General features: G+C 37.6%; 1 protein-coding gene across 1 annotated transcript; it reads right to left on the reverse strand.

Annotated features, from left to right (window-relative positions):
* LOC145981365 (prostamide/prostaglandin F synthase-like) lies at window positions 1–20,332 on the reverse strand. The gene is given in 5 exon segments (XM_083114602.1): window positions 1–1,135; window positions 4,857–5,003; window positions 10,795–10,910; window positions 12,756–12,960; window positions 19,973–20,332. Coding segments are annotated over 5 exon segments (633 nt in total). The 5' UTR covers window positions 20,024–20,332; the 3' UTR covers window positions 1–1,021.
* Window positions 20,333–22,494: the final 2,162 nt, after the last annotated feature.

The raw sequence follows: 22,494 nt of genomic DNA on the forward strand, positions 1-22,494 counted from the left end.
CCATGTGTATAAACGGTTTATTCAATAATTATCACCATATATACAGAATCTGCAATAAACACTTTTCTGCGTAAACTGCATCAGTCTGTCTTAACATCTACCAAATGGACTGTCTTATAGACTTTTTACCACTTAGCTTCATACATCAGACATTGTGAATTTTACGCAAAAATGTGATAATATATCACAGCTTAACCAAGAAGGCATCAGTAGACGTTCAAATATAAAAATCACCAACACTAATGCTCACTACTAGACATGAAAAATGTTAATTTGAAGCAAAGCCCCCCACCCCCCAGACAACAATAACCACTGGGAAGGCATTCAGGTACAATTATTTTGAGCACAAACGTTAACAAAATGCATAACAGAACAGCATGGTTAGGGATACATACAAGTGCCTTGATGTGTGATCTAAACCACATGTAAAATTTCAATTTGAATGCATTGAGGTTTGAAACTAGTGAAAAATGGTGCAATATATATACGAGCTTCAGTCTTATTTTTGTTCAATATTTCAAGCTTGGCACATTTAACTAGATAAAATGATAAAAAACAAAAACTGTTAGGGATTACTGGATCACAAGTAACTGAGTTTACAAAAAAAAAAAAAAAAAAAAAAAAAAAAGTTACAGTTCCTTAACGTTCCGCATGATCAACCAGAGTAATTCTTTACAAATTAAACAAGGAAAGCCACTAAATAATTATATACAGTGTTCTCTAGTGAATACCAAAGATTGGTACTAAGTAATGGGAAGATTGTGTGAAACCCAAATTTTAATTATACTAACACTTCTATAATCCATATTAATATCCACAAAAAAAAATTAAAATAAAAGACTTTCAAATCTGATTATTGTTGTTTAAGAGAAAGGAATGGAAGTGATTCAGTGAAATTATCAAAAACAAAAACCCACGCAAAAAAAAAAAAAAAAAAAACATTTTAGGAACAAATTGTATGATACGTTAATTATTAAGTGTTTTGAGTTTGAAAGTGGGGTTTCCTGGTATGCATATGCAATTACTTCTTTGGTGGCATGGAACAAACTTCACTGCATTCAGCCTGTGGTTCTGCTTTGGCCCCTGAACTTTCTCCAGCCTCTCCGTTTACTTCTTCAACAGGTAAACCAAGAACCTGTAATGACAATGGAGATTTGGACATTTCTTAAGATTAACTTTGTGAAAACTATATCTCTAGAAATATCACAAGTAGTGCTGAACCAATACCGATGACGACACAGATACGAGGGGCGATCAGGTTGCTCCGACCCTAACATAGAAGGAATGACGTCACGATTGATTTTTTATTTTGTTATTGTTTAGTGATCCTTTATATGCTTTCAATCTGAATTGCAAGTCTAAGTAACGTACAGTTTTCTTTTTACAGAGGTTTAACTGAGTGAAGTTGTGTCAATGTGCCAGAATGGAGAAAACTGAGGTGAGAGCTGTGATTAAATATTTTGTGAAGAAGAAGTGGACGGTATCCAAAATTCATGAGGACTTGGTGGATACATTAGGGGACAGTGCTCCTTCATACAATATGGTGAAGAGATGGTGTCGTGAATTTAATTGTGGGAGAGAGTCGTGTGAGGTAGCAGGTGGAGCACCAAAAACTGTCATGACGACCGAAAACATTAACAAAGTCCACGATATCGTGCTGAAGGATCGTCGAGTCACTATCTGTCATGTTGCTGATATGTGTGGCCTGTCATATGGCACTGTGCAAAACATAATTACCCAGGAATTGCAAATGAAAAAAATTGCTGCAAGATGGGTCCCTCGAAACCTCACTCCAGATCAGAAGCGCACCCGAGTGCTCATCAGTCAAGAACTTCTTGACAAGTTTCGTGCTGATATAGACGATTTTCTTGCCCGATTTGTAACTATGGATGAAACATGGGTCCATCACTTCGACCCAGAAACAAAATCACAAAGCATGGAGTGGAAACACCCACATTCTCCACCAACGAAGAAGTTCAAGGTGCAAACGTCAGCCAAGAAGGTGATGGCCTCAATTTTCTGGGACTGCAAGGGTGTCCTTCTTGTGGACTATCTACAAAGAGGCCAAACCATCACTGGCACATACTACAGTGACCTAATCAAGAAATTACGTGATTCCATCAAGAAAAAGAGGCGTGGGATGTTGACCCGTGGTGTGTTCCTTCACCAGGACAATGCACCTGTCCACACCTCACGCATTGTGAAGGCCGCTATCGCAGATGCATCGTTCGAATTGCTGCCCCACCCACCCTATTCCCCAGATTTGGCCCCCAGTGATTTCCATTTGATCAAACATTTGAAGAATGACATTCGTGGGCAAAAATTTTCTGATGATTCTGAGGTGATAAGGGCTGTGGACTCATGGTTGGAGGACCAGTCGGAAGATTTTTTTTTGCAAGGTATCCACGCGTTGGAGCACCGACGGGAGAAGTGCATTGGAGTTGCAGGGGAGTATGTTGAAAAATAAAAATAAAATTGAAACTCTATTGCCGCTCTTTCTATGTTAGGGTCAGAGCAACCTGATCGCCCCTCGCACTCTAATGATACTTTGAAAATTGTATTAAATAAAAGTTAGTCAAAATATTGGTTAATATTAGTGTATAAATATTCTCCAATTATATGCATTAATTTACCAAGAAATTTGCTTGTCAGAATATTAAAATAGATGTTATGTAACCACAACATCCAGTTTTTCATGCAAACTAAAAGGAAAGTTTGAATTTTGCATAACTCCCAGGATAATTCGACTTCTCGAAGATGTCGCACAGCATGTTTGCGGACCCCGTGAAATACGAAAATGCTTGAAAAGTATCTGTTGATACCGATACATCAGCACCAGTATCAGTCCCCCCCACCACAGAGATATAGTATCTTGAAAACTTACTATGGACCATATTAGTGTGACGTTATATATTGAGTGCAAACAAACCGATCACCGGGCTGCACCAAAGCTTTCACCAGGTTAAACCATGACAATTGGATGCAGACATAAACTGTCGACATTTTAAATACTACTACTCCTTCACTTCCACGCAAAGTAAAATAAAGAATGCCGATGCATCAAAACATGTGTCCATCTTACCGAAATTGACGTCATTTTTGGTGCATCAGTCTTATGCATGCTGGTGAAATCTGAAAAGCGCGGATGGTGTTTTTCCATCACAAGAGGCAACTTTTAAAATTGTGACAGCAGCTATGAAACAAAATTGTGATGTGTAACGTACACATACTTTACCGAGGATAAGGTAATGAATAACTGGAGTAAAAAATCAAATAAAGCAGATGCACCTAGCCAATCCAGGAATTGCCTTTGACACACACCTATACTAGTCCTTTACAGCCTTGGACTGGTTACTAAGTTACCCTGATTAGACTTCTCAGTTAGCTATTAGGGTAAACAAAATTGCAGGTCCTGACTGGTCACTGGTGTCGGATAAATACCTTTCTTAAATTAGAAATGAAAAGTTATGGAACTTTCTTCCTATAAAGTCTGTTTTATTATCGTTTATGCACAGTATACAGTAACACTTATCCACTGGCAATCTTGGATTCAAGTTAACTGATTCAGATCTGAGTACAAATCTGTAACGGGTAACCCTTCCAAGATTATTCACGGGTGCATAGTATCGCAAGAACCCAGAGCGTGAGCAGCAGGTTTATGAGAAACTAACCCAAGCAAATTGCAGCGTCCGACAAGGAACCATGCAGTTCTCCCTACGAGGTAGACTTGTGATACCAGCAATCGGGTAAGAAAGCCGAAATATACAGAATTCTGGTTCTCTTTTTACTAAAAGGTTGTTTACAAAATACCAAGGAAACTTAGCCGATATTTACACGTATCCATGGATTTCCATAATTACATCATGCAATTTAGATTTTTACAATATTTACATAAAATAATCAAAGTTGTAAATAACATAGCTTTCTAAAATATTTTTCCACTGCCTAAAACGTTTACATAATAAGTAATTTTGTCATTTTTAAGAAATGCAGATTAATTCCTGAACATTCGAATCTCGTGCGAATCACAGATAATTTATAAACGTGCAGATGTTGAGCTCCTGCTCTATAAATGGAAACAGGATCAGATTCGACAGTGGCGACACACCGTAAAGTGAGGTTGATGGGCTCCCCAGCAGTGTTGTGAAAGTTGAGCTTCGGAACTAAAATTTCCTCACTCCAGTTATTCTTTACCTTACCATCTGTAAGCTATGTGTGATATAGCTACATAGTATTCTCTGAAATCTCACCTCTACATTGATATACGTACAATACACATCAAAATTTTTCAAGTTCCCGCTTGCGATGGAAAATCCTATGCTGCATCACATAGGGAAACACCGAGTATTGTATTTGTTTGGACTCAAATCTTGATCAGTTGCCTGCTCTTGACAGCATGACTAATATGATCCATTTGTTGAGTTCCTTATTTGCTAATGACATAAACGTCCAGATTCTTACTGTAAAGATAAAATGGTGGAGATGGATAGGACATACATTAAGGGAAATGGGATTGGGTGAGTTACAAGACAACTGTGATTTATGTCATTGCATATTTTTTCAATCCTATACACGCTACGTACACTAAATTCAAAATATTAAAATTTGAGATATTGAACAGTCAATAATAAAGCCAAACAATAGCATTCTTACATTCAGTAAACCCGTAACTGTATGACAAACAATTGATATGTTCAAATATATCTTGTGTAAATTGAAGAATATTTGAGCAAAACTGTGGTAAAATGCAATGCAACAAAAAGAGTTCTAAAATTTAAAATTATTTCAAATTATTAAAATGTAGGTATCACCTGTATAATTATAAATAAAACTGATATCAAGTTTGTTAGTCATACCTCCAGAAATTTCTTATTGGGAACGTGTTGAGCTGGATCTTCCTGTTTGAAATTGTACAGAAGCTTCCCTCCTGCCTCAACCACCAGAGCCCCTCCATTCTGTAGACCATCACCCTTAAGATCACCGGATATGTTCTCCCTTTTGGTCTGCAAAGCAAGTACAAGGTCATGGCCAGAAAGCAAAAAAGTGACACGCTATCATTAAAATTACCTACATTAAATTTAGGCAATGCAATTACCAAAAAAATATGTGTTTGCAAGTAACAGATAGTTTGACAGATGATGTTGTTCATAGCAACTTTATAAGAGCTGTAGAAGAAACAAACAAATGTATATAATTCAAGTTAATATGGCTATATGACAATAAACATATGTGTATCGGCACTTCTATGTATTCTCTTACAGGAAAATACTAACTGATTGATTGAATTGGTGTTTTAAGTCCACTTTATGCACAGTAAGGCTAATCGGGACTGGACCTACAGTTTAAAGTGGGATCCGAACCACTGTGTGTCAATAATGGCACAGCAATGTACATACATACGAGGGCTGCTGGAAACGTTTCTGCAAACTACCACAAACAGTGGTGCTACTGCTCCGCTATTATAAAAATCTGAAGAATAAACCTTTTTTATGTTTAAATTATCTTTGATTGTTTCTTTAAGCCTATTCGTTTATTTTTCACAGCAGTTTGAAGAAGTAGTTTCGTGTGAAATGGAAATTTCTCGTGAACACTTTCGGGCAATGATTTTTTATGATTTCAAATGTAGTTTAACACCGAAACAATGCATCGAGCGACCATCCAATAGGACTGTGCACAATTGGTTTTCCGAATTCCATCATGGTTGCAAATTTCTCAGTGATGAATTTCGTGAAGGTCGTCCATCCATGTCTGTTGTTGTCAGTAATGTTGATGCTGTGCGTGAAATGATTGAGAGAGAGATTGGCATGTGACATACCGTGAGATTCAGGCATCCTTGAACATTGACATGAAAGCAATACATACAATTTTGCATGGTCATCTGAATGTACGGAAACTTTCAAGCCTTTGAATCCCACACAACTTGACCGAAACTCAAAAACTGGCTCGTGTAAATTGGCGTAAAGAAATGCTTAAAAAATTCAACCGAGGCAAGTCAAATTTGGTGTACTACATCGTTACAGGTGACGAAACTTGGATCTATTCATACGGACCCGAAACTAAACAGCAATCCACTGTTTGGGTGTTTCAAAGTGAGACGAAACCAACAAAAGTTGTTTGTTCGTTGTTTGTTCGAGGAGTGCTGCCAAGCAAATGATTGCTTGTTTCTTCGGTTATACCGGACATGTGGCAACAATAGCTTTAGAAAATCGAAGGACTGTAAATGCTGAGTGGTATACAACAATTTGTTTGCCAGAGGTCATCAATGAATTGCGTAAAACAAACCCAAATTGTCACATTATTCTTCACCACGACAATGCCAGTTCCCACTAAGCACACTAAACTGTTGATTTTTTGTCCAGTAAAAATGTCGAATTAATGATTCATTTTCCGCACTACCCTGATTTATCACCTAATGACTTCTTTTTGTTCCCACACATGAAATATAAGATGTGTGGTGAGCGATTTGTCACCTGAAGCAGCTGTTAACGCATTCCGAACAGCAGTTTCTGAGGTATCAGCTTCAGAGTGGAAATAATGCTTTCAAAATTTGTTTGAGCGTATGCAAAAGTGTATCGATCTTAAGGGTGAATACTTTGAAAAACAATAAATCCATTCCCATAATTTCACATGTCTTTTTTCATATTGATTGCATAAACTTTTCCAGCAGCCCTCGTACAAAGGAAAATATTCACAAATGTTTCTTGCATTCCTAAATATGGAAGATGACTGCTGCAGCAATGCAAGTCCTTCATCTTTGTCTTGGCTTCCTTGCAGGTCTCTTACCATTAGGTTTGCCAACAAGGATCCTGGAAACTTTCCTTTCCCTTGCCATGGCTACATGGTTTTCTGTATTTTCATAATATCAGGGAATGAATGTAGATTCTGCAGTTCAATATTATGTAATTTTCTTCACTCTCCTGTTATTACATCTCTTTTAGGTTCATTTATCTTTCTTAAGATTATTTTCAAAAAGTTGTGTTCATTTTACCTATCACTGACAGTGACGGTGCCAGGATCATCTAGGGGTGCTGAGGGGGTGCGATTTTGAAAATATAGATAACATCAAACATGCATGCAAGGGCACCCACAGGATTTTCTCTCCCGTGGGGTTGGGGGAGGGCAGACTAAGATTTTTTTTATATATCTTTCCAGGGACTTTTATTTTACCTTTAATATTGTTGCTGTTATGTACATCATAAAATTGAAATTGAATTGAAAATTCTTTGGCGTTGGCCGGCCTCCGTGGCGGAGTGGTTAGCACATCGCGCTGCAATGCTAGGGGTCCCGGGTTCAAATCCTGACTTGGGCATGGACGTTTGTGATATCTATTCATCAATTTCATCATATCATTACTCATCCCCATCTTCACAAATTAGCCAAAAGTGGCACAAAAGGCAAAGTAAAATAAAGCAAATCAAATCTTTGGCGTTGGTGCCAAGTTCACATGTGAGCCCCTATTTAAATAGAAACTAGATTCACCTTATATCCTTTCCATAAACATCTAACATTTTCTTGATATAATCAGTTCTTGTCTTTTTCACGATGCATAGATATCAGAGACCACTGATGAATGTTCAATTTGTAATCTTTGGGTAAAAAAGGCAATCGCCACGCAACTTGAAGTTCTGCTATTTGTAAACAAAATAGCATGTATAAAATAACAAAATCATGCAGTCAATTATCTGCTTTCCTAACATAGAAGTATGTATAAACAACAACAACGAAAAATAAAGCAAATCAAATCTTTGGCGTTGGTGCCAAGTTCACATGTGAGCCCCTATTTAAATAGAAACTAGATTCACCTTATATCCTTTCCATAAACATCTAACATTTTCTTGATATAATCAGTTCTTGTCTTTTTCACGATGCATAGATATCAGAGACCACTGATGAATGTTCAATTTGTAATCTTTGGGTAAAAAAGGCAATCGCCACGCAACTTGAAGTTCTGCTATTTGTAAACAAAATAGCATGTATAAAATAACAAAATCATGCAGTCAATTATCTGCTTTCCTAACATAGAAGTATGTATAAACAACAACAACGAAAAATAAAACAACCATCTCGTTACAACTCGCGTACAATTATTTCCGAGGCACAACTCGATGAACTACTGAAAGCAACTAAAAATGTCGTTGCAGTGTGATTTTGAGAATCGAGGAAAACAAGTAGGTGGAAAATAAAAGTTGTTTTTTTTTTTATCAAAAATGCCAAAAAAAAAAGAAAATAGGAAACAGCTCACACTGACCTGTAGGCAATTATAAAAAATGCCACCGGAATAAACAAAAGTACAAACAATTCTTAACAACAGTTTTGATGAAAGAAAGACAACGGCCACTGATATTTGTGTAGATTGCCACCACTACGAAAGAAAATGCTATTTCTCTTTCCGGACCAATGGATTTCCTGTTGAATACAGTAACAGCAGTATCACTTCAATAACTTAACATTTTATCGCACCCCTTCGCAGTCCCCTGGTCACAGAGCAGAAGCTCAAGAGGAACACAAGGTTAATTCCATGCGTGACTCGCACTACATTTGCCACCTTTCTGTTATTGTTAGGCATTGTATATCTTACACATATGTTGCACAGGCAACAGAAGTTTTTCTTATTGAATTTTCAAGTAGAATTGTTAAACTATACTTTGGTACAAAGTGACACTGCATGCATACTGATAATTAAAAATATACCAATAAAGTTTTTAAATAACTCAACAATCGTTAACGACAGAAATGTCAAATAACGTTTATTTGGAAGAGAAAATCATAGATTTTTTTTAAACCAAAGAACAAGAAAAAAAAAATCACCTTAGTAGATCTCAATGTGTGCTTTGGTGGCGCGACAAACATCAAGGTGGTACTCAATCTCCATCCAAGTGTTCTTCATTTGATGAGTGACGGAGCCACATGCATCAATAATTCTTTCACGGAGATCATTGAGGTCTTGCACAGGTGTTTGGTAAACCATAGTCTTCACATAACCCTAAAGGAGTTAAGTCTGGTGACCATGGTGGCCATTTAATGGTTCCACCCCTCCCAATCCAATTACCAGCGAACTTGTTATTAAGGAAGTTAGTAACACAACGGGCATAATGTGGGGGGGGGGGGAGCATCATGCTGAAACATGTACACATGAAGCATACGAGGTACAGCATACTGTTGCAACATTTGCAGGTAACTTGCACCTATAACTGTAGCTTCCTCAAAGAAATAGGGCCCAATTACGGAATCTCGTGTCAAACCACACCACAAATTCAACTTGGGGCTGTCGCGTTCATGTTCAACAACTGCATGGGGATTCTGCTCACCCCATATTCTACAGTTATGCCTATGCACTTTTCCGGAAATGTGGAAGGTAGCCTCATCTGAAAATGTTACACGTGTTAGTAATTCATTGTCATCATCAATGTGTGATAGCACTTCACTAGCATAATCAAACCTAGCGGGTTTATCACTGTATTTTAGTTTCTGAACAAGCTGTAACTTGTAGGCTCTAAGCCTTAACCTTTTATGTACGATATCATGCACAGTAGAACGTGGAATTTGAAGTTGAGAACTAGCACGTCTCACAGATTTACACGGGCTTCTCTGGAAAGCTTCCTGAACTGCAACCACTTTATCCTCGCTCACACGCTTCCGACCACTACCTTTCTTTCTCAACAAAGACCCTGTTTCCAGCAATTGTCTATGCCATTTAACAATGTAATGACGTTCTGATGCTTCCTGTCCATATTGTTGCCAGAATCTTTTTTGTACCGTTACAGGAGACTTCAATTCCGCAAACCAAAAGCAGCACTCAACTTTCTGACGAACAGTAAACGGTGCCATTGTACAGACTACTCACGAACAAAGCCGCGCATGCGCTTAATTATGTTACGATTTTTTCCCTTCTGGTGGTAAAAAAAAAATCCTTTCTTCCCTCTTCCAAATAAACGTTATTTGATATTTCTATCGTTAACGATTGTTGAGTTATTTAAATTCTTTATTGGTATATTTTTTCTCAGACACACTGTAATGAAACGTGACTAACTACATGAATGGAACGTTTTTTTAATGGTGTTTAATATTTTGCCTTCTCCAAATTTCACACAAAAAAATACAATTTGATACTACCATCTGACTTTACATGTAATAGAGGAGAAACCCCAAGAGCTAAGAAGATGATAAATTAAACACTTAAGTAAACTACTCTTCCTTTTTCAATAACCAAAAAGCAGGTTAACAATCTCACACTCCATGCAACAGTGTTGCCAGATTCTTGTTCATATGTTGATGTCAGTTTCTGATTCTTGTTTTTGGAACATTTACCAACATCATTTGCATTTCAGTGAGTTGGTAAGAAATATTTTTAAAATTCACTTTGATGTACATTTCTGTGGAATTAGCCACAACACAAATAAACATAAATTTATAAATTCTGATGTTTCACCGACATTGTCCTCCTGCTCACACCTGTTTTTAACTCCATTTTAACCTTGACAATGATGGTGAAACATTGGAATTTTTAAAGTTTTCTTTGTACAGTGTTTCCTCTTCAGCTCTCCAATAACACGAACATGTTCTACTCAGCACATGGTGTTAGAAGGAATTTTGTTACTTATTTTATGCTTATATGTTCAAAAATGACGTCAAAGTATTATTTTGTATATTTTAAACTTTAATTTTAGACAACTAACATGCATTATTTGAATTAAGTCTGCATTTAAATTGCTCTTTCAATATCATTATTTCTTAATGAAAAAAATATTATTCATAACATCAAAAGATAAAAAAAATACATATGAGCACACTTACTCTTGCAATGGCTGCTCGTGATTGGCTGGAAAAGATGGCCCTCAGGATCCCCATTATACTATATCTTTTGAATCCCAGAGCACTGTATGACCTTTTATCGGTATCTATAAACAGTTCTGAAAGCAAAAACATTTAATCTAAATTGCAACTTGTTACAACTATCATTTTTGTACAGATAACATTTGTTTTGTAATATTACAAGCATTTCTTGCAAATGTGAATGTTTGGTAACACTTCACTGCATACATATATATATATACGTATATTAAAAAATAATGCAATTTACATATTACAATCTAATACCACTAAAGTATTATGTGACACTACTAATTATCATGTTGTCTTGCTTTAAGAGCATTTTGTACACATATAGGATAATCGGTCCTGGACCTACAGTCTAAAGACGGATCAGAACTACTTACCTCTGTCCCATCGATCTCTGGAGCAAGCCGTGCACAGTGGCAGATAAGGGGGGAAATCAACTGGGCAGAGCAAAGCAGTACACGCTGCTGCGAAGGCTGGAACCTGCAGTCACTCCCCCTCCCCTACCATGCAATCCCCTTCCCTCTCGCGTGTTCATTAGTGAAGCAGTATCGTTTCACTCCTTGCGCAGAGACTTGTGTTTGTTCACTTGCTCTACTGATATCGAACCTGGCACCCCTCGATTACAAGGTGACTGCATTACCACTATGCCCGAGAGAAGCTCGATGATAACACTGTAAACCTTTAGCGAGCTTCCACACACACCGTTCTTATGGAAGGGGTAGTTTTTCGCGGCAGTGCCAATACCGACAGCATGTTTTTCAAATGCACTGTCACAATCGGGGTTCTCACCATGACCTTGAAGGGAACGCACGAAAGCCTGATGGCTCCTGCCCTGCGTTGCCAACCTCCTGATAAGAGAAAGATGTTTAATCTGTGAAATTATGCTAAATGCTGATGAATTGTGCTAGGATCTAAATAATAATAATAACAATGAATTATTATTATTATTTGATAATTGGTAACACTAATTTATTTTAATGATTATTTTTAGGATGATGTAATTTTGTGTGTTATATTCAGGGCGTTAAGACTTGTGTGTATGAGGTGTATGAATATAATGTGTGTGTGGATATATCTGAAATTATTTCATGTACTTTGTGTTTAATATAATAATGTAGTCTATAATTTTATGTGAATGGTTGAGTAGAAGAAAAGGCTTTGTACGGCCTTAACTCAGCCATTTAAAACAAGGAATTAATAAATTAATAAATAAATAATTTTAAGTTATGCATCAAGAAGAGTTATAAGCAGAAAGTCAAGTTCCAACAATTAATATTTATGTCTCTCTAATGTGAATATAACCAGTTCTAAATGGAGATGGACAGAATTAAATATTCTGCAAAATTTTCTGAGGGGAAGACTTGGAATTATTGCCAGATAAATTACATTATTTTTATTACGATATCCTAAAAAATTTTAACGTAGATTTTGAAAAGAAAAAAGTAACTAAATACATGGCCATGAAAATAGGCAGCTGGGCAGAATTTCGCTAGTGCCACATATGTGAAAAGCAAAGCAAGAGCAGGACAAAAGTCGCTGGTTCCAGTGCACTGTGCGGCAACATTAATCAGGCTGCATTATCTAGTTCAACTGTCAGACTGATCTCTCTCCAGTACACTTTTGTGTCATCCCTGACCTTTCAAGCAAATACTGTGAATTTGGTATCATATGGATTACAAAACCAACTCTACAACGAGTTCTTTCCTTCTCTTAAACCTCCCAACACACGGGGTTGTGCTCCAACGTGGCTACAGTGCGAACTTCTGCCACCCACCTAATTTCATGGCCATGCATTTAGAAGTTAATATTAAATAATTATGACAAATGAAACATGGACATTTTTAAACTTATCATAGCATACATTAAATGTGATGGAAGAAATCCTGATGAAAGATAAACTAAGATTTTTTTATTACCTCCTGCGAAAAACTGTCCACTGACAAAATCTTCAATTCCAAGGTTCTCCACCCCAACTCCAATGAGCCTAACATTGTTGGCTTTAAGCTGTGGGGCAATGGCACTTACGTCCTTTGCCCACAGCCTACAGAATATTCATCCCCAGCGTCTGAAGAAAATAATCACACACGTGTGCTCCTTCCATAAACTTTCCATAACCACCTTCTGGAATGAAAGAAAGATCTCAATTAGCTAACAAAGAAACGAAAAGTGTGATTACAAAACAATCAGATGTGAGTTCAGTTTGCTGTAAAGTAATAAATGTATGAAATAGTGCACAAAAAGGAAAGGTATAACTTGAGATGACCGGACCCCTCTCCGATTTTCTTCATATTTGACATAGTTACTAATTGAGGCCTGGTAATCACGAATCTGAAGTTAAAATTTGTCTGAAACGTCTAGAAATTGCGAAATAATTGTGAAACATTGACGCTAGCCCCACGAACCATTGACGTGTGGTTAGGTTACTTTCCGTTAGGTTAGGCAAACATAGTTAAAATTTCGTGTTGTGGTATCAGGATCTAGAAATTGCAAATAATTGTGAACCATTGGCCCTAGCCCAACGAACCATTGACGTGTGGTTAGGTTAGGCAAACATAGTTAAAATTTGGTGTCGTGGTAGTATCAGGAACAAAAAAATTCGCGAAAATAGACTGTTTCCATTCCGAAAACTAACACCTTATTTTAGCTTATTTTGCAATTTCTAGATGTTTCTGACAACTTTTTAACTTCATATTCATGATTAGGAGGCCTCAATTAGTGAGTATGCCAAATATGAAGAAAATCAGAGAGGGGTCCGGTCATCTCAAGTCGTTCCAAAGAAAACTTAGATGATGCTGAACTATTGAAATATATACTCTAAGGCTGTAGGGTATACATTCCAATTGCAAAACGCAACAACAAATATCACTGTGTAATCTATGTTGCAGAGCCAGTTGTAACTAGACCCTAGATTTCTACATACATAATTTCAACCGTTTTGACGTTGACGAAATACGGCACTTGATCACGAAGATGTTTGAGATTGGTGCAATGAGTGAGACCTGAAGTCACACAGTACTTGGCTTTTGTTTCGAAGGTGTGTGTGTGTGCAGTATGGCAAGTGCTTGTGAAACAAAAATTGGGCAGTGTTCCAATATATTCAACAATATTGCATTTCTCAGCCAGGAGCCGGAGCGTGAGTTGCAGGAGGATGGTTTAGTGACTGGGAACAAGAAATGTGTGAAGTGTAGCAGAAGTACCGCAGGAATGTAGGGATGAAGTTGAAAACATGGCAGCAAGCAGAGAGCGGATTCGTGGAACTCCTTGTTATCTGTGGTCTTGCGCAGTTTTCCTTCGTTCCTTCTGTGCCTGTAAGTACTTTAAAAAATTCTGTATTTTTGTTCATATTGGAAATAGTTGTTTGATTAGGAGGGTAAGGTTTAGTGACAATAGTAATTTGACGTTGTTACATCAGATGTGTTACTTTTGCTGCTGTTTGGGAATTTTTACGGAAAAAAGGAGTAAAAATAGTTCAGAATAGGAGTTAGTTTTACTTACACAGGCACTTGGTCCTGTGGCGGAGTGGTAGCAGATCGCACTACGATGCCAGGAGTCCCAGGCATGGATGTTTTTGAGTGTCCATTCATCAATTTCATCATATCATCACAATCTTCACAAATTAACCAAAAGTGGCAAAAAAGGTGAAGTAAAATAAAGGAATTCAAATTATACTTACATGGGCAACACTTTGGGATCTAATATATCCATTATTTGTGTTTGCTTAATGCTGTAATTACTTTTATAGTATGTGAAATATTGAAATCTGTCGATTAAAAAAAACGACGTACTTCTCGAGGGGTACAGGTCACTGGCTCCAATTTGGTAATGTTGATTATATGATGTGTTCAAAGTGTTGGAACACACAAGGATCTGGGAGTCATATTTGACGAGAAACTTCTCTTTTCTGAACACATCTCAGCAGTCACTAAGGATCCCATGTGTATGTTGAGTATCTATCAACCTGTCTGCTCTCGGCACTTTTTACAAATCTTTCATTTCACCTAAAATTGAATCCTGTTCTTACAAAAGCCCATTCTTTTGAAAATTTTAAATATCCAACAGTCTCACGAGAGACATAAACTGGCAGACCATGTATTTCTCCATACGATAGTTAATGGTACTATCAGAAGTGACCACCTTCTTTGGGAAATTCCCTTTCGAGTGCAGTCTTTCACAAGAAGCACTAAATTTTTAGCTTCTCAGAAGCCAAGTTTATGCATCATACAGCGTTCCCTGCTCTTCAGACTATCCAGTCAATTCAATAAGTTAACATGCCAAATAGACATTTTTGAAAATCAGGCACGCTTTAAAAGGCTATTGTACAAAAATGTGTAAGGTTCTTTATCGGATGTAATTTTTGTTTATGTTGTTATGGTAAAAGTTCCATATAGTGGAGACAGATTTCTTACTTTTTACAGAAGAAAGTACTTACGGAAATCATTTTCTGTAGCGTTGTTGAGGTTCAGGAATGTAGTTTTTATCCTTTTCAACGCCAATTCATGTTTTCTTCTGGGGAAATATCTCTCCGACACGGAATTGCTGTTGCTGCCATTTGCTTTCTGCACGTGAACACGATGTTCTGTGTTTTAGATGGCGTAACCCCCAATAAGTGTTGCAAACCATGCCGTGTTTTCGCAAGAAGATGACGTGTCTAGGATGTGTCATGAAGTTTTTCAACTATGTTTGCATAACCTAACCGGAAATGGTTTGTGGGGCTAATGAGGTATTAGAATAATAATTTCCAATCCAGCCACGAAATTATGTATTTTTTGGTGAATAAGTTTGAAACACTGCATTCACACTCCAAATCGACAAAACACTGTCACATCGCGCGATGAACCAGTACGCTATCGCCATATTTAGTGTTAGAGAACCGAGAAAAAGAAGAACAGTAACTACTTGTAAATGTAAGACATAGACATTATTTCCGTTAGAAATTCATTATTACACTTAAGAAATGTTCAGCAATGCAGAATTGTACGTTAGCAATATAAAAAAGTGTGAAATAAATTATTTCTAGGTGTCTCCACTATACGGAACTACAGAGCATTCCCTGACATTCGCTACGAGACTTTGTGGCAAGCGGCCCGGCATCAGCGATTGCCTTTCCCGATGCTAGGTCGCTTGCCGCTGAGTCTCGTAGCAAATGTCAGGGAATGCTCTGTATGTAGTACCTGTTGTTATTTCGGTACTAATCTCATATTCCCCGGACAGATTACTTCATTTTTACAGAAGAAACTAATTATAGTAATAAGTACCTGTACCATTGTCTAACACCAGGAAGGTGTTTTGTGTGATGTAACAAATTTCTTCAAATTTAAAAGTTTGGGGATCATTTGGGGGTAGGTGACTCCGGCCAATTTTTAACATGCCTTTAACAGGGACTCTATAGATAAAGCCGGGGAGCCGGAGCCACGTTAGCGGTTGGTGGTGGTAGGGACCCCAGGGACGTAGCCCGGAATCGGTGGGAAAACTTCAAACAAAAATATTTTTTTAGTTTAAATTTCCCACTGATTCTGGGATGAAAAACGTGAATACACCTTAAGGAATGTTCCGCGAAGCAGATAGGTAAGTACAAATGTCAAAAATTGACAAAACGAAGAAGTTATAGGTGTCCGGGGAATATCAGATTTTCACCGTTATTTCTCTACTGTTATACATCTTCATGTAAAATGGCTAACGCTGTATTTGGAATTTCATGTTAAATAAATAATAAATTATTGTGATACACCAGTCACCTTATTTTCACTCAATCTGCCTTTAACCTATGAAATGCACATGGTAGAAATCAAGGCTCCATGTACTTTGTACTCCTTAGTACCGTTGGTCAGCATATCAGGTACTTGCCGGACGGAATGTCCGAGAAATTAACTTGACTATAAAAAATAATAGGTAAATGTCTGTTATATCGGAGACATATTTCTATCGGATATTTTCAGTTTTAAATGGTTCGTACTTACCAATTGTGTATTTGGAACATAGTTGAAGGTGCCATTATGCTTTTTACACGAAAATAACTTCGATTTTTTAAATTACAAGTAGTTCTTTTGGGTCCTTTCTTCCATTGCGGAACATACAATATGGCGCACACAACTGTGGATCATCGCGCGTCGTGCTTGTGTTTTGTCAATTTGGAGTGGGTATGTAGTGTTTCAACCTTCCTAACCGAAAAATACCTAATTTCGTGTTCATTATGTCATCACAAACCATTGACGGATAGCCCCAAAAACCATTCATGATAGCCCAACGGACCATTTCCGGCAAGGTTAGGTAAGCATAGTTAAAAAAAAATTCTCGTAAAAAAAGGCACGTTTGGAAACACTGGCGAGACTGCATGACTTTCGACGCTCACGCCATCTGCAGGTACATAATGGAAACAACGGCATAATGTTGTCGCTTTGCACAAAATGCAAGTTTATTATATCAAAAGTGCTTATTTATTGTTGTGCAGCATTCTACGGTGAGAAAATACCTCCCACGAACAGAAACTACCTCCCACGAACAGAAACTAATTTCCGTAAGTAGTTTCTTCTGTAAAAATGAAGAAATGTGTCTCCGATATAACAGACATTTACCAAATAAAACAGGAATGAAGCATACTTAAAATTACATAATCTAATATACTGGCACTACTTATTTTGGCTACATAAAAATAAGGACCTTGTTTATTCCTGTATGTTATACATAGGGTGACCCGACGTCCTCTTTTATATGGACATGTCCTCCTTTTTAGGCGCCTGTCCGGCATCCGGGCAGATTTTCTAGAAATCGGTAAATGTCCTCCTTTTTTGCAAAAAGTATAGAATCGACCATAGCAAATGTGCTGTATAGAGAACACATAGCGATCATCATTTAAGACATATCACTTGGGGCACGTTAAGTATTTGAACAATGCTCACCTAGCATCTGGGAGCTGAACACGATCATATTGTCCGACTGAATCATTAGTATTATTCTAACTCATAGCTTCGCCCTCTGAGTGCGTCCCAGACTGCTGGAACGCATGTGTTCTGTGCAGTTCCTTTTCGATTGATTCATTGATTGATTTGGTTTATTGTACTTCGCTTTTTCTGCCACTTTTGGCTAATCGCGAAGATGAGGATGATGCTGATGAAGGGACACTCACAAAGAACACCCATGCCCAGGCTGGGATTTTAATCCGGAACCCCTGGCGTCGTAGCGTGCTGTGCTAACCACTTCGCCACGGAGGCCAGCAACCAGTTCCTTTTTGAGTCATACATACGCAATATAGAAACGCATATTGATAATTTTGATTATTAAGTAATATTTACTATGTGTAATTTCAAGAAAATATCCAGCTTTTAAATTGATTGATAGATAAATTTTGTGTTTTAAGTCCACTTTATGCACAGTAAGGCTAATTGGGACTGAACCACTGAATTGGAATTTGAACCACTATGTACCTCCACCTTGATTACAAGAAGAGGACGACCAGCTTTTAAAGGATGAAGAAACGAATATGAGGTAAAGTGTAAGGTGACTGTTACTTTCCCCTGCTGTTGAAAGAGTGCTACTAATGTTAGCGGCATTCAAGTCGAATTTCTTGTCCTGGTAACATTATCGTATGGGTAAAACGGATTCCTTCAAATTTACAGGAGAAAGTACTTACGGAAATCATTTTCTTGAGCGTTTTGGAAGTTCCTGAATGTAGATTTGATCCATTTTAATGTGAATGCGTTTTGTTTTCTGCGAAAATCTCTGTCCGACACGCTGTTTCTGCTCCCGCCATTTGCTTTTTGCATGAGAGTGCAATGTTCCGTGTGTTAAGACGATGCAACCCCGTAGCCAGTGTTTCAGCCTCGCTGTTTTTTCACTAGAACCACCTGTCGAGTTCGGAACAAGCCATTTTTCCCGAATGGGTGTCACTTATCGCACAACATTGTAGCAACATTGTGTTCGGACGTCACAGGAGAGAGCTGTTTTTACAATTTTTGTTTGCATTTATGCTAATGGAACCTAACCTAACAGGCCTAACCTAACCACGTAGGCATTCCTCGTCTGACATCAATATTCAAGGTTGCAAGATTGTTGTGCGTAAAGGAAGAGAATTAACGAATTACGAAAGAAAGATGGCTCCGACCCGAATGGGTGTCACTTATCGCACAACACTGTAGCAACATTGTGTTCTGACGTCACAGGAAAGATCTTTTTCATGTTAAGCAATACAAGCTAACGCGTCTCTTAGCGAAAATAATAATTTTTCTTTGTATCTATGCTAATGGAACCTAACCTAACCACGTAGGCATTCCTCGTCTGACGTCAATATTCAAGGTTGCAAGAGTGTTGTGCGTAAAGGAAGAGCATTAACGAATTGCGAAAGAAAGATGGTTCCGAACTGTGAAAGAAAGATGGTTCCGAATTGCTGTGTATGGACAATGAAAGTGGTAAATCGCAAGGTTATTTTACAAGTTCTACACGTAAATGCGACGTATTAGCATAATTTCAAATAGGGGCACGAAAGTAGATATTTTCCGGTGAACGAGGTTGCACCACTGCATAAATCGACAAAACACACTCAGAACGCCCCCAAAACCAGTATGCTATCACGGCCATAATGTGTTACAGATTCGAAACAACAAGTAACAGTAAGTACTCGTAAATAGAGAAAATAAACATTATCTTAGTTAGAAATGCATTATTTCGCCTTAAGAAATGTTCCGCAACACGTTAGCAATGTAAAGAAGTCCGAAATATATGATTCGTAGGTGTTTCACCCATACGATAATAGTACCTATTTGTTTTCACTTATGGGGATATTTCATTCTAATATCCAAGAATTGGAAAAGGAGCAAAATTCTCTGCTGAATATTATAGATATTGTTAGTTATGATTGTCATGTGTTAAATAATAGATTAGATTTGAGATTTGAATATTCTTTGCTTAAAAGTAAGAGGAAGTTATTGAAAATAATCATCTGAGAAGTATCTGTGAGATTTATTAATTGATTAAATTATGAGTAACGGAAAATGCGGGGGGGGGGGAGTTGCCATTTGTTGTGGTGTCCTCTTTTTTATGACCTTGTCCTCCTTTTCCCCCCATGCTCTGTCCTCTTTTTTGAACGCATGTGTCTGGTCACCCTAGTTATACAACACACTGTATGTAAATTAATACTTACTTCTCCTGTAGCTACGCTGTGGAGAATATTTCTGGCGATTTTGTCCAACATGACTGGATGCTAATGCAATGCTAAGAATTTCTTCAAGAAATGAACACCTATACAGATCGTAGATCCTTTTACGTTAAATTAACAACCTTCCTTTACCATAAATAATGGGAACTGTGTGTTAGAGAACACGTCACTTTTTATCAGTACGAAAATTACTTCCGCTTCATGGTGACTTAACAAGGTTGAAGGTCAACAAACACTTCAACTTATAACCACTTAACACTTATATGTTACATAAATTTATCTTGCACTTCTATCTGAGTGTCTGCTGATCACAAGACGACGCCCCGCCTTCTTTCCACCCACTGTTGCCACTACTATCATCCCCCCCGAAAAATATTATTAATGTTAATTTCAATCTTTGTCTACATGGTATGTACATTAAAAATGTCTTCTGGCTAAGCATTACTGGGCACTTTATAGTTTCTATCACTTTTAGAGTATATAATATATGTATTAATAAAAACATTCTCTGTAAAAGAACGGGCTAACATAAATGCTGTCACTTCAGGAACATTCAAGGTAGATAGAGATTAGGTAAAGCCATCCGAAGATTGCCGATCTTGCACGAACGCGTGACGTCACCAGAGAGGGAGTGAGCTCGGCTCAAGCAGACGGCCCCTAGCATTTATATGGGAGATTCAGAGAGCGAAAGTATATTATTACTTTTAGGATGGGGAAAATATTAATTGTCATCCTCCAAGATGGTATTGAGGCATGCTTTTAATGATTAGTAACATAATTGAAAATGCGCTACTTTTAAAAGGGGGCAAAGTACATGTGAAAAAATGTATTTCGAAAATCCATATTCCTGAAACTTTCTGAACGATGCGCTACAAAGAAAGTTGCCTTTAGAATTTCGTAATTTTACAAATAGTAATATAATTTTAACAAAAACGTGGCATGCTATAGAAGAATTAAAGAGTTTTAAAAAATAATTGATTAATAGACTTAGTTTATTTTACTTCGCTTATCTGTTACATATGGCTAATCGCAAAGATGAGGATGCGTGATGATATGATGAAATTGGTGAAAGGCAAGTAGACCCGGGCCCGGGCGGGGATTCGAACCTGGGGGCCCTTGGCATCGTAAAGCGTTGTGCTAACCACTTCGCCACGGAGGTCAGCATTACCAGGAAATAAACAGAAAATGGCAATCATATGGCATCTATGTTTTAATATACGAGAAACATTTGCGAGGAGGTTATTGAAGTAACAAATAATTATTACTAGACGTTGTGATGAAAATTATTAATATACCTATCTGAAATATCGGGAGTTGACCTTGCAGTCTCTAAATGTACTTTTAGGGTTACGCAAAACCTTTACTAAAAATTGCTAGTGTAAATTTATAAGCTATTAAAATTTAAAACTTATTCCTGTTCGAAAAAAGAAACTTCCAAGTCAAATTAATATTTCGTATAAATACATATATTTTTCTTTCATGAGGCCAAGAGAGTATTTGGAGGTGACGGTGGCTTGGGAAGGCTATAGCCCCGGATCTAGATCTGCAAAGGGCTTCAAGTGGGAAAACATCGTCCAGAAGATGGGGCGAAATGATTTTAAATGGCTCAAGAATACAAAGATATAAGTGGACATTTGACAAGCTTAGTCTAAAACTTACAACTGAAATCGTACGTGTGTGTGTGGCGAGGGGGAGGGGGGGCTGGCTGCGTGAGGTAACACAGTGGAATATGATTCACAATACTAAAATTAAAATAAATATGTGGGAACAAAATAAATCAAAATATGTTGCAGCTAGTGACGGCGCAATAGTAAAGATGGAGGGGTAAATCATATTTTCCCGGGGCAATCATGTTTATTATTCCGTTACATACGACACAAAAATGCATATTTTGGCTAAAAGAGCATTCATTCATTTATTTATTTTTGTCGTTTTACTGGGGGCAGAGAGAGAGAGAGAGAGAGAGAGAGAGAGAGAGAAATTGTCGAACGAGAATAGGGGGCGTTCCTGCTGCCCCCTGTAGTGTGGTCACTGCCTATAGCTATGCTGGATGGGTGTCACTTATCGCACAACACTGTAGCAACATTGTGTTCTGACGTCACAGGAAAGATCTTTTTCATGTTAAGCAATACAAGCTAACGCGTCTCTTAGCGAAAATAATAATTTTTCTTTGTATCTATGCTAATGGAACCTAACCTAACCACGTAGGCATTCCTCGTCTGACGTCAATATTCAAGGTTGCAAGAGTGTTGTGCGTAAAGGAAGAGCATTAACGAATTGCGAAAGAAAGATGGTTCCGAACTGTGAAAGAAAGATGGTTCCGAATTGCTGTGTATGGACAATGAAAGTGGTAAATCGCAAGGTTATTTTACAAGTTCTACACGTAAATGCGACGTATTAGCATAATTTCAAATAGGGGCACGAAAGTAGATATTTTCCGGTGAACGAGGTTGCACCACTGCATAAATCGACAAAACACACTCAGAACGCCCCCAAAACCAGTATGC

This window comes from Lepisma saccharinum, chromosome 29 (assembly GCF_977018435.1).
Source record: "Lepisma saccharinum chromosome 29, izLepSacc3.1, whole genome shotgun sequence".
Classification (NCBI taxonomy): domain Eukaryota; kingdom Metazoa; phylum Arthropoda; class Insecta; order Zygentoma; family Lepismatidae; genus Lepisma; species Lepisma saccharinum.